General features: G+C 33.5%; 1 protein-coding gene across 1 annotated transcript; it reads left to right on the forward strand.

The window, feature by feature from the left end:
- The first annotated feature begins 10248 nt into the window (after nt 1-10248).
- On the forward strand, nt 10249-11616 carry LOC143609282 (F-box protein PP2-B13-like). The gene is made up of 3 exons (XM_077084080.1): nt 10249-10589; nt 10698-10816; nt 10989-11616. Exons 1-3 carry the CDS (start codon nt 10326-10328, stop codon nt 11446-11448), a joined length of 843 nt encoding a protein of 280 aa, XP_076940195.1. The 5' UTR covers nt 10249-10325; the 3' UTR covers nt 11449-11616.
- Nucleotides 11617-14713: the final 3097 nt, after the last annotated feature.

The raw sequence follows: 14713 nt of genomic DNA on the forward strand, positions 1-14713 counted from the left end.
AACCATTACAGATATGTACTAACAGTTCAATAGATTGCGCAACAAAAACTAGTTTAATGGTTCTATCAACTTATTAAACCAAATTGCGTAAGACCAATTGGGTTATCTTTAAAACTCATCATATTAAGTTCCAGAAGTGTAACCAACCCGTTTGGGTTTGTCATTAGGGGGTTATGGTGTCCGAAAAATGAACCAGAATATAACTCCCTGAATCAGCTTTGACATATGTTTTTGTAAAATCATAAAAGGTATTCAACACTCATCCAAAAATTACAAAATTTACCTTTCTGGAAACTAGACTCAGAATACTATATCCTAAAATCAACAATCGATCACTAATCATCGTTTAACAGCGAGTTACAACCAATCAATAAATGAGAATGAATCTGTCAGCCAACTGTTCTCAACAAAACTCAAATCCTAACATGTTTATGACATCACTAGGGTTCTAATTAATCATGTTAAAAAACCCCGTTAGAAAATATAAATCCAACAATGATAAAAAGTAAAGATTCAAAAACGTCAATTGCAACTTGTATCAAGATTGTTTAAATTAGAACGAATACTAATCGATTGAATCTAAAACCTAATTGCTTACATTCAAACCCTCAAACACCCAAATTTCTCAAAATTAAAGTATAAATCACCTACCTAACCAATATGAGCTTCAATCTATGTTAATGAGTGATGAAAGTATTAGCAGCAGGTGATGGATTATGGTTTAGATTGGTTACTGAAGGGTGAATGTCTGGTTGGTCACACAAAAGAATTAGAATGTGGCTATTAATTATCAATAGTCACACTTTTGTTTTAATATAACTGTTAGCTTTTAGCCATACATAAAAATTTATATGTGGCTATAAAATAATGCTTTTTGGTCACATAAACCCGTAAGTGTGACCATATGTATAAGCTTTTAGCCACATATGAAACAATTAAAGTGTGGCCATTAACTACTAACGGTCGCACGTTTTGTTTGCTGTCACTGTTAACTTTTAGCCACACATAAAACTTATAAGTGGCTAACAAACAATACTCTATGGTCACATATACCCGTAAGTGTGGCCATATGTATTAGTTTTTAACCACATCGCTATCAAACTACTGTGAGTGTAGATCATATTTGGCCATAATTTACTAAGTGTGGCTAGTAGAAGTCACATTTTTTTACGAAAGTGTGGCTAACGGTTTCGAACAACTGTGTTTTTTGACACACGAATTGAAAAAGTGTGGTTAAAGGTTCCAGCAGGTGTGTTTTTTTTGTCACAAAAATCTAATTTATGTGGCTAAAGGTTCTAACAGGTGTATTTTTAGCTCTAACAGGTGCGTTTTTAGTCACACAAATAACAAATGTGTGACGAAAGCGACCTTTAGCCACACATTTAAACCGAGGTGTGGCAAACCGCCCAGAGCATGTGTGTGGCCAAAAGCCAATATTCACGTAGTGATATTTACATAGTCAAACTTTTTTTAAAGTCTAATAGAAATTATTTCTAGAAGAAAAAATAATAATATTAAGACAAAATAGTTTGTAGTTAAGATAGTTAACAAAACAAAGAGAATAAATTAACACATTACTGTGTAGTGGGTATTTGACCGCCCAAAACGTCCCTAACACCGCCTCCGGGGGTGTTTTGGGCTTCTATTTGGCCTTGAACGTTTCCTAAAAAACGCCACCCCCTTTAATCTTCCAACCAGTCAGGTTTTTTTTTCTTACAACATCCAACCAACCAAATATTTTATTTTATTTCTATTTAATTTAATTTATAATAATTTAGTAATGACTACAAGAGCTTTTTACCACTACATCATTTCATTTTGCAAAATGTCTCATTGCCGACTAGGACACCACGTACCGCAAAATGCTCTTAGGTGGAGAGTTATGATTACACATGATCTAATAAAAAATGAATAAATAGATAAGGATAAGAAATGAGATGTGTGAGGTATTTAGAAATTGTGAGATAAATTTAAGAAATTATGTATATTAGTTAAATTATACGCGTATAAATAAACAATTGGATGTGAATGCTCTTAGGCGGCCCATATGTGCAGAACATGTCCGCCCTTGGATCAAATATAGATAGAAGAGTATGGTGGCCAAGGGCAATGACGATGGCTTATGGTGGTGTTTGATTTGAAGTTGAGAAACAATGGTAGTATATGATAGAATTAGGGGTGGCAAAACAAACTCAAATAGGTTGTTTTGGGTCAACATGGATAATTTTTAAAATTGCAATGAGTTAGGATGGATAAAAATAATTTTCCAATGAGGTCAAGATGGATTGGGGAAATGCTAGTGACTTTTGGTTATGGGTTAAATTGGGTTGGTTTATGTGTTAGAATGGACTCAAACAAGCTCCATCCAATTTTAATTTAAACAAAGCCCACGAAACCGAATAGAAACTGAGAAATCGAAACCGAAATCATTGAAACCGAAAAGATACCGAAACTGACCGAAATGAAAAAAAGCAAAACCCAACCAACCCCCCCCCCCCAAAAAAAAATCGAACATGAACCGATACAAAACCGGGTTTTTTAATGAACGAGGATGACGGGAGAAACATTTTAGTTTTTCACATTTTTCGTTTTATTTATATTTTGAGTTATTATTTTTTTTATTAATTTTTTTGAATTTTTTAGGGGTTTTTGAAACCCTTTGTATTTTAATCTTCACTTGGGTCAAGATGGGTTAACTTTACCCATCTTGACCCATACCCATCATAACCCTCTACTTTAAAAATTCATCATGACCCATACTTATCCTAACCCATACCCATTGTAACTCATCACCTAGATCTAACTCAACACACTCAGATTACCACCTTTAGATAGAACATAAAGATGATCTGGTATATATTTGTGTAAGAAATGGTTGTAGAAATTTTAAGATAGGTTGAACCAGTTTTAAAAGAAATTAATGATTTGAAGTTCAATCTCTATGTTTTTATGGGATTTGATGGACATAGTCAAATGAAATATTTAAATTACAAAGACGACAAATGGGTAATTTTATAAAAAAAAAAGAAAAATATGTAATTTGATTTTAAATTTGAAAATATATATATAATAAATATATATAATATATATAAGGTGGCTACCTAAAGTTCATATAAAGGGTAAACGTATCTATATATATATTAAAGCAATAGGCTTTATCTCAACTTCTCCTCTTCCTATTGGTTGTTGCCTAGACTTTCCATGTATATCTATCATCTCTCTATTTTTCATGTTAATAAAATAAATCAAAAATAAACTAAAATAAGATACAATTAATTCTATTTAATGATTCTCTTTAAATCTTTAAATTATTCTCTTTAAATTTAATTATGTTTAATAATCGTTTTTGTTATAATTGTTATTATTTATCAATCCACGATATAATTGTTATTATTTATCAATCAACGAGTTTTATTACGTATGTTATTTTTATTATTCTGTATACTATAATATAACTTAACCTAGCCCCTCAAATCAATTTTCCTCTTTAACTCCTTCATTCTCATTGACGGTTCCTTCCTATTCCACATATGACTACCTTCAATTCATTTATCTGTGAAATTTACGTTCCACCATCGATGAAGATGTTCACCATCAACGTTACCTCCGGTCAGTTTAATCATCACGCTTCCTACCAAGTTTAATTTAATTTAAATAATTAATTGATATTTCATCCTTAATCAAAATTCAACCATATGGAGTAAAAATTCAGATCCGTAATCAATAATTGTAAATATCTGCAAACTAGGGAAAGATGAATAAAATTTATTAACGAAAATTTTAATTACGGAATTTCTATATTTTAATATGTTATTATATATTATATATCATTTGATTAAGGTTTTAGTTAAGCATCCTTAAGGGTTACTATAAATACGGATTTTGACCCATTTACTAATTCATAATTAGTCAATCAAGGATTTTAATAGATGAGGGTCATTCTAATTTTAAGTATATGTTAATTTATAATTTATAATTATAATTATTATTTATAATATTACCACTTACCAAATGTTATATCAATTAATGAGTTGTTACATTGTTGTTTAATGCTGTTTAATTATATTATAGATACCGATTTTGAACCCATTGGGTAATTCAAAATTAGTCAATTAAGGATTCAAAATTAGTCAATCGGATTTTGACCAATTCACTAATTATTTCGGGAGATATTTTAATATGTTACTATATTATATATATATATATATATATTATTTGATTAAGCATCCTTAAGGGTTACTATAAATACGGATTTTGACACATTTACTAATTCATAATTAGTCAATCAAGGATTTTAATATATGAGGGTCATTCTAATTTTAAGTATATGTTAATTCATAATTTATAATTTATAATATTATCACTTACCAGATGTTATATCAATTAGTGAGTTGTTAAATTATTGTTTAATGTTGTTTAGTTATATAGATACCGATTTTGAACCAATTGGGTAAATTAAAATTAGTCAATCTAGGATTCAAAATTAGTCAATCGGATTTTGACCGATTCACTAATTATTTTAGGAAGATTTGATAATCAATTCAAGATATACGGTAATTATTTAAGGGATTAAATTGATGATTAATTATATTAATATAAATAAATAAATTAGTAACTAATTTTCTTAATAAGTTTATTCCTTATGTTTAAATATAATCTAGATTTAAATTTTTAAATATTTAAACATATGAATTGAATTATTTTGTATTTATTTGTATTTATAATATACTTTAATAACATTACATTTTATTAATTCAAAATTTTAAAATCCGTTAATGCTCATCCCATATTTTTAGTCCATGATTTGAAAGCTAATTCAAATTCCCTAAATTTATGTTTTTAATTAATTCCGTATATACATTCCTTTTTTATTCAAATCTTTCAAAATTTAATCCTTTACACTATCACACCCCATGACTTATATAAATATCTCACTTTCACACCCCATGACTTACACTATCACACCAAATATAGCTTAAACGACTTATTTTTTGTCTCTAAGGTTTATATTTTCTGTTGTTTATATCACTCATTTTGTTTTTTAGTTTTTTTGTTAAAAGTATTATTGTTCATCAACAAATGTTTTATTTATTTTTATATCTTCATCACCAAAAAGATGGAGCCAACAAACATCACCATGTTGAACCAATTGGATGTTCTTAACAATGTCTGTATTCTCAAGCTTCGTATTCTGAAACTTTGACGTCTCAAGGATAATTCAAAGCCCGGAGAAGATTGGTCCATTGAAATGATCGTGCAAGATGAAATGGTAGTGTTACACATTCATTAATTTTACTATATTTTTCATATAATTTTCTATTAATGTTAATAATAATGTTTTAGGGTAATAGAATGCAAGCATATGTAAGGAAGCCATGCATCCCGAAACATGATGCATGGCTTGGTGAGAATTGATATTTGATTGTGAAGAAGGCTTCTCTTGGAGCCAATATGTCGACTTACAAATACATTGACTGTCCACATAAGCTTTGTTTCACAGCCGAAACCCATCTGTCAAATTCCTACGAATTTGAAGGTCACTTGTATGGATTGAAGTTTGTTAGTTTTGATGACATAAAAGCCAAAAACATTTCCTAGAATGGAACTATTGGTTAGTTGTGGCTTGAGTCAATATGTGGAGTTTGTGACTGAGCTACTATTGCATTATTAATTATAGTTTTGTTTTTAGGTCTTATAGAATTTATTATATTTTAGTTTTTTTTTGAATGACCAACAAGTTATATTGTAGCTATCAAACTTTCAATCAATTACTCAAAGTATTACCATAATTATATAGTTATTTATCGGTATATAAATGTATAATTAATATAACCATGACAAATATTTAATAGTTGATTTGACTAACAATAATGATTTCCTTAATTACATATCAATATCAATAATTGAATAAGGAAAATTGCATTTTAATAATCCCAACTTTATGTATTTGGTCAATAATAATCCCAACTTTGAAAATAGCTGTCACTGGTCCCAACTTTCACACTATTTGTTTTCATTGGACATCCGTTAAAATTTTTTTAACACCGTTAAGTTTTTTCCAAATTTCAAATTGGTTTTTTAGGGCTTTAGATCGGAATGAGATTATGAATACATTGATGTAAAACTTAACTTTAAACGACGCTTCAAACAACTTGATTTTTGTTAATTAAAAGTTTAAATGCCGGAATTGAAGCATCCTTTAGTCGTTTGGACCACCGTTTGGAGATAAATTTTACAATAATCGACTCGTATCCTCATTCCGATCAACGACCCTAAAATATCAGTTTGAAATTTGAAAAAAATTCAACGTCGTTAGTTTTTTTTAACGGAGATCCAATGAAAACAAATTGTGTGAAAGTTGAGGCCAGTGACAGTTATTTTCAAAGTTGGGATTATTATTGGCCAAATACATAAAGTTGGGATTATTAAAATCCAATTCGCCTTTGAATAATTGTATTTTAATACGTTTATAAACTTCTTATATAATATTATTGTTACGAGATTTTAATACTTTCAGACAAATTAAACTTAATCAAATTACTAAGTCATTTTAAGATTTCTCAAATTTTGACACATATATATTTTTTATTTCTAATTTTATTTTTTACTTTGTGATTGATTTTTTCTTTTTATGGTAATGATGTCAACACGTGGATTCATAAACATTTAATTGAGTATCTTTATATTATTTTATGCGATTGTATTTAAATGTGACAGGCTAAAACAAGAAGAGTTTAAGGATCATAACAATACTTGCATTTTTATTTGATCATTCTCAAAGAAAGTTTAATGAGTAGTTAAGTAAATGAAATAGTTTCATAAGATTATAATTATTAGGTATGGCTTTTACACATTCCATTTTTGGATACATTTCAAAAACATAACATTTATATAAAATTATTCGTTCATATAAATACAAAATTTACAATATATTAACATATATTTATAATTGACGTTTTTTATATAATTTTCTCTTGTTTAGTACACGGGTCACTAACCTATAACCTATTAAAGCATATATTTTCAAACGTTTTTCTTAATTTTATAAGTTTTTTGGGCATGTAACATATAAATTAAATAGATTTTGCATCTTTTTTTCTTAATGTATTATTTTGGTTCATGGTTTAAATTAAAAAGATGATTGAACTTGTAATTTTACTCTTATAAATACCTTATAAATCATATAGAGTTATATTTTTTTCTTAGAAATACAACTTTTTACAATTTATTATAGTATATAACATATGCATATATATGACATATTATATATTTTCCACCTGTGTGGTAACGGTTCTTTGATTTATTAACTCGTGTTGAACATTTCTATTTTTATTTTAAGATAATTTATTTTTTACAACCAAATCTTAGTCTTTATAAATTTATATATTAAATCCGTGACAATGTTTATTTTCCTAAATATCTTTTTTATACATACAAAATGTAATATAATAATATCGGTATGAATGTTTTATTTTTAAAATAAATCACACCAAATTTTGGTTAGCCACTTTGAATTAATAGTGCATAATTTATATCACCTTATTAAAAAAGTCATAAATAAATATTATTATATGAAGTAACTGGATTTTCGTATTATATATCATAATTGTCATGACTCAAGGGGGATCATTAAAACATCATTGATTATTTTTAATATTTTTTATGAACAATCTAAAAGTAATTTAATTAAATTATTTTTAACACATAACCATTTTCTTACGCAACGACACAAAAATAAGTTCGGAAATGTTAGATAAAGAAATAATGAATTACTTAAAGACAATGTTGGATTCTCAAAATCCTTTGGTTCAAGGATACTGGATGGTAAGTGATTATTTTAAAAATGATCCCGATATGGATTTAAAGTTGTGCATTATTGGAACAAGACAAAAAGATGCAAGGACTTACAACCTGCCAAAAACTTTTAAGTTGTAGCGTTAATCGTTGATGATATTGGTGACACAATAAATAAGCGTGATATAATTGTAACAACTCAAAGCAGATCTTTAGCAAAAGTTGGAATATATATGAGAGACCCGTTTTACTTACGGTCAACTATATGTTGCTTTTTAAGAGTGAAGAGTAAAATGCATATTTTGGATAAGCAATGTAAAGTTATAAACAAGACAACAAATACGGTTTATAAGAAAATATTTAGGAGCTTATGAATTTGTAATTTTTAAAGTTTTAAATTATGTTTCCAAACAATGTACTATAAATATTTTGTTTTAGTAAGTTTATGTTTTTAAGTACTTTGTTTACATAGAAATATGAATTGCAAATTTATCAAATAATTCTCCATATAAACATATGAAACAAACTTTTATCATCTTAAATATGTCTTTTGTTGACGATTTCTATATTCCAACCCGTGTACGTCCACCCGTGTCGTATACGGGTCAATAACCTAGTATACAATAATTAAACAAAGTTACTTAGGATATTTCTGTATAAAACTATCATCCTCATATCTTAATTTAGGCCTTCCGGATAAGCACGCCATCATAATCATGAACCTCCTCATCAATAAAAGCCTAACAGTAGCAATAACTACTCCAGCAGTTGCAACTTGACTACAAAGGATACTTGGTCATGTATGACTAGTTGTCCTTTTGATGTTGATAGGATGATAATGTGCATTAAATGTTATATATACTAAAACTTATTTAAAGCATTTAAGTGTCAAATTTTTAACCAAGAACTTTTGAGGGCACAAGGGCGTTCTCAGGTACCCGGCTCGGCTTCAACTACCCGAATGTCACCCTTTACTGGGTAGGCAAAGCGAGTGGTTGACACATAAATTTCATGAGAAAGCCGTTACACAACAGCTTTATAGCTGTGTAAACTAAAAGAAGAGAAATAAAAATTACCTATTTAATATATAACCTACTCTCATTAACCATTTTATTTCAATATTCAAACATTTCTATCAAATTTCTACAAAACAAGATGGATGATTTTGAAAAATTATTCATCCCAGCCAACATCTACGATTGTCAAGCAAACCGAAGAAGACATGACAACAGCTAAAAAAGATACATGGTCCAAGATCGCTAAAAAGGTCCCCAACTTCTGATGGAAGATTATTTCATTGAAAACCTAAAATACAGTGACGCTACTTTTCGAGCAAGGCATACTATGTGGAAACGTGTGTTTTTATTATAGCGGTACAAAAGTAGAATTTGAATGATTTCAAGAGGGCATAGATGGGAGAATGAGAAACACTTGTATGACATTACAAAAATGCACATAAGCTTTTAAACAACTCGCAACCTGTAATCCTCCCACTAATACGTGAGTACTTATGTAAGGCTGATAGGACTTTGTGTGAATGCACAAAGTTTTTTGTAATGTCATAAATCAGTTAAACGGCATCGAGTTTTTACATAGGCTGACAAGCCACGACTTTGCACTTTCGTATCAAGCACATGAAGAGAAACATCACCTACATGGGATAATCGATAACATTGATTGTACACCTCATGTCATGTTTGGAGAAGTTTTCCAATGGAGTTGTGAGGCCAACACAGAGAGGTGATCACAAATACCCAACAGTTATGCTCTAAGTGGTGACGGTCCAACAGTCGGCAAGAAAAGGTGTGGAGCGTGCTTTCAGTGTTCCAATTAAGGGAAAATGATGTATATTTAGGCGACTCACGCGAGCTATGACCGTAAAAAGATTTGAAGTGAGACGTATCCATGCCTTATATTGCCCACCATGATCATAAAAGAATACATAAATGCAATACCACCAATCTACATATTGGAGGTTGATCAAGATGATATTACACATTTTCGACTTTAATTTGATCTAATAAAATAACCAAACACATTTAACGTTGACTAATTCAGAGATATCACTTTAATAAAATCATTAAGAGACTATCAAACAATGCCTACCATTTATATGCTAAACATGATTACCTGTGATTTAAATTTACTATATTAACCACCGAATTATATTTGTACTCCTCTAGATTGTTTTTTGTTCCCACAGACTATTCCCTCATTCAGTCATTCTTTATGACTTTAGGGTATTAAGAAATGTTTGATGGTATATATGACCCACATGTTCAATTCAGAATAATTCAAATCAAAGAAATACAGCGTTAGCATAGCACACAAGTTGCCTAGACATAATGTCTACACCTCAGTCAACCACACCACTGGTTTCCCAGAAATAACCACTGGCCCCATGCACCCTGCAGGCAGCCCTCCAAGAAAGTTTGTATTGCAAAAATATATAAAGACACAACACAACCACAATTCAACCCACCTACCATATATCATTCCCATAAAGATTTCACTGATCCTAAATCCAATAAATGGCTACCAGATCATTGAGCATGTTGCCAGAAGACTGTATTTCCGCCATTGTGTCTCTCACATCTCCACCAGACGCATGCAGATTAATGCTTGCATCGTCTTCGTTGCGATCGGCTGCTGAATCCGACATTGTTTGGAGCAGATTCTTGCCGTCTGATCTCCCTCAATTGCTCTCAAGAGCACACACTCAACTCGGGTTTCGTTCAAAGAAAGAATTGTTTTTTCAGCTATGTGATTCTGTTCTCATAGATGGTGGAGTCAGTGTAAGTTTATCTGTTTGTGGTTATATTTTTCTTCCCCTTTTGAAAAGTTAATATACATAAATTTAAATAATTAAAGTATTCATTTTTATATTTGTTTAATCCATGCAGAGTTTTACACTAAACAAAGTTAGTGGAAAGAAGAGCTTTCTCTTATCTGCAAGAGCACTTTCTATTTCTTTAAGCAATGAATCCAATCATTGGACATGGACTACTCATTCTACATCAAGGTTAGTTAATATACATTTTGGTATTATGGCAAAATCCAATTTTCCTTTTTTTGTTTCAACTTTTAGAATTATAGATTTTATTTTTAACTATTCATATTCATAGTATTACATTTAACATAATCTAGCTAGCTGATAGATTTAAAATGATTTTGTTTTCATAAATATTGTGCAGATTTTCTGAGGTAATTGAGCTAAAAACAATATCCAACTTGGAAATTGAAGGAAGAATAGGCACTCAAGATTTATCTCCTAATACAACATATGGTGCTTATCTAATAATCAAAGTTTCTGATCATGCCTTTGGGTTGGACTCTATTCCATCTGAGACGTCAATCTCAAAAGACGAATGCGCCATTACCAACACAGCATATTTATGCCCTATGGATGAACAAAAACAACAGCTCGGATCGTTGTTCTTCATGAACCGAAGACGGATGATGGAGAAACGGGTGGTTGAAGGAGAAGGCCGGCGTCCGAGCAAAAGAGGGGATGGATGGATGGAAGTTGAAGTTGGAGAGTTTTTTGTTGGAGGAAAGAGTGAGATGGTGAAGATGAGTTTAATGGAGGTCAAGGGCCATCAACTAAAAGGAGGACTTATCATTGAGGGGATTGAAGTTAGGCCTAAATGCTAACAAGTTTAAATCTAACTAAATACAAATTTAAATTCTTTTATTGAACACTTAAGAAATCATATAAACAATAAAGAATAATTAGAAATCAAAAGCATTTGCCTACATAATTATTTATTCTTTTTGTATGTAATTCTTTTCATGAAAGGGAAAGCAATCTATTGTTTATAAGTGTTTGCTGACTTCTGTTTTCTTTTTTACCTTCCGAAAAATGAATGATAAAATATACCAATTTCCATGAAAGAGTGCAACCTAACTTCATGATCTTCAATGATAACATTGTCTCAGTTAATAAAAACCTTATATATAACCTTATATATATATATAGAAAATGGTTAAAATAAAAAGATATAGTTTTGTAGGAAGAGTAGGAATAAATAAAATTTAGAGTTAGGAAACTATTTAGCCTAAATCCTAGATCCTAGGAAACTATTTGGTAGTTTAAAAACTATCAATCTCAACCACTAGATCATAGATCCAAAGACTTAGATTTATTCTCACTTTTCTTAGAAAAGTATTTCTTTTTATTATAGCCCCACCCCTATATATATATATATATATATATATATATATATATATATATATATATATATATAACATTCTTAAGCATTGTTGTTTGTACCTAATGCAACTGGTGTTGTACCTTCATGTTCCATAGTCTATATCTTCCACGTATCTACAATCCATTAACACGTGTTACACCGAACTTCCTTTTACAACAACTGCCTCATCATCACTCTCAATAATGCATCAGAGTTCTTCTATCTCTTTCTCTTCTCTCCTCATATTCTCCGGTTTCTCTTATGTAGTTGGAGGCTTCAGGCGACTGACTTCCGGTAAGTTTTCTCTATTTCACAGCCCGGTTTATGGCAGCGGTGTGTCGTGGTGGCAGAAGTATGACGGAACACGTTTGTGGCCTCGATTCCGTCTCTGATTCGTTGTTGTCGGGTTTTGTTTTGTGAACCCTAGGCAATGGCGATGCATTGACTGTTGCCTGGTTTCATTCTGGAATCCTAGGCGACAACGTGGCGGAGATCGGCGACTTTATGTATCGATAGCTTTATCTCTATTGTTTGAGAGATCACCGGCAACCAGCGGTTTTTCTTGGTGGCGTAAGTATGACGGTGATGTTGTGTCACTTTTGTGGCTCCAATTAGTCTGCTGTTGGGTTCCGAAAGTATGACGGTGGTGTTGTGCTACTTTTGTGACTCTGACTTTGTCTATTATGGCTCTGAAGAGGTAGGTCCCAGCAGAGCCCAGTTGGACCCGCAAGACTCACCTTGAAGAGGGACGTCTGCGCAAGGACCAACTGGTTCCGCAGGACCAACCATGCTCAGAGATGAAGACCTTACGCGCAGTAAGCCAGCTGTTCCCGCAGGAAAAGCCTCCCAATGGTGAAGTACCCCGCCTGTTCCCGCAGCTGCGGATACAAGCCATCAGGGAAGGCTACCCGCACTAACAGCAAGGCTACACGCATAAGGCACTAAATAATTCAGTAATGTCACCTGAAGGAATGAGCAAGGCGGGAATACTCCCGCCCAAATGAGCCAGTCCGTACGCTTCTGGAAGGTCTTTTGTACTATACCTGCCAAGGTATGGACAAAATAGACAAGATCTGACCAGAGCGGCCCATGAACCAATCACAGGGTGACAGCTCACCGACAACAGTACGAGGAGCACGCTCTAGTACAAAATGTCACTATCAGCCGCTGCCTACTCACCAACCCTTGCGTGGCACGTACATAGCCTGCAGTTGGTGGAAAAGGAACAGTACACAGCCGGTCATGTCACTATCAGCCGCTGCCTACCCACCAACTAACAGCATGGCACGTGCGTAGCCCACAGTTGGTGGAAAAGGAAAATTATACAGCTGGTTGTACCTGCTTGGAAACCTACCTTCGGCTATAAGTACTCCAACACCTTGGAACGGTATCATCATCTTACCTTCACTAGCTATTTCTCTCAATATACACTTATATTCAGAGCAATCTAGTCTGATTCTCACGCCGGAGGGTGGTCACAAGGAGGAACCCCCCCTTCTCAGTGACGAGCTCACGGTGTCTGTTTTGCAGTTCATCTGAAGAACATCCATCTTTGCCGGACCTAACCCTCGTGGGAAACATTACTTAGCCCCCAGATTATCCGTAATCTGCCCGGGGTCTCTTAGTGTTTCTTCATTGGCGCCATCCGTGCATAAAAGCTAGAACTAATTCTCAGCTTTTTCAAAAACCTCTGAAAAGATGGTTAACGTTACTCCGGTCCCAAGGCCAGTGAGTGACCAAGAAACCCCGGTAACCACAACCCCAGCTACTGGGGGGAACACCGGCGGTTACACAAATTTTACGAACACTACCCCGGTTACCCAAGCCGGGGCAAGTGCAGTAAACAATCTTTCACTGGGACTCACCGATGCCCAGTTGGAGAAACAGACGAGGCTCCCCCGCCAAACACTCGATCAAGTTAAGGCGTGGGCCGAAGCACATCAGAAGGAATTCCAAGCTGAGTTGGATGAACGCTTGCGTTCACTCCAACAGGCTGTCGAATTCGGAAGCACTCGACAACAGCTCAACATGAGCAGTGAGTGCGAGTACTCGGACGATGATCGGGAGGAATCCGATACCGACGCAAACCCTCGCCATAGGGCGAAAGGGAAGCGTAAGGAAACGGACTTCCAACCAAGAAGGAATTTCGGAGAAACCTTCAAACCAAGGACCGCGGGGGGAAACCCACGTGACTTCTCCAAAACCTTTAAACCAACTGTTGCAAATGCGGGAACGTCCAAGTTTGCAAGGGACATTGCGGAAGCAATCGCCCCGAAAAGTGCCAAACAAATGTCCAACATAGGCACTTATGATGGTATGTCCGACCCAGACGATCACTTGAACAGATTCATAGCGGGGGCAACCGTCAGCAACTGGACGGAACCCACGTGGTGTTATATGTTCCAGATGACGCTGGTTGGAGCGGCCAGGGCGTGGTTTGATCATTTACCGGTCCACCACATCTATGATTGGGCGGACTTTCAACACAAGTTCAGCCACCACTTCAGTCAACAGAGGAAATATACTGAAGAGCAGTGGACGATCCTCAACTGCGTTAGAGAGGAGGATGAATCTTTACTAGACTTCATCACGCGCTTCAACTCCAAAAAGCTGAGTCTGGGCACCATAAGCGAAGATCTTGTTCGCGCCGCTTTCATCCAGGGCGCCGAATACCCAGAGCTTATCCGCACGTTGACGGGTAAGGACGGCATGCCATCCACATGGGA

Source organism: Bidens hawaiensis, unplaced genomic scaffold (assembly GCF_021521415.1).
Source record: "Bidens hawaiensis isolate Kalapana, Puna unplaced genomic scaffold, B.hawaiensis_p1.1 tig00419527_1, whole genome shotgun sequence".
Classification (NCBI taxonomy): domain Eukaryota; kingdom Viridiplantae; phylum Streptophyta; class Magnoliopsida; order Asterales; family Asteraceae; genus Bidens; species Bidens hawaiensis.

Bases quoted from the DNA above. Each gene is read 5' to 3' on its own strand.
- LOC143609282 (XM_077084080.1), top strand. From the start codon at position 10,326: ATGGCTACCAGATCATTGAGCATGTTGCCAGAAGACTGTATTTCCGCC. The intron at 10,590-10,697 runs GTAAGTTTATCT...TAATCCATGCAG, and splicing joins TCATAGATGGTGGAGTCAGT to AGTTTTACACTAAACAAAGT. The intron at 10,817-10,988 runs GTTAGTTAATAT...AATATTGTGCAG, and splicing joins ACTACTCATTCTACATCAAG to ATTTTCTGAGGTAATTGAGC.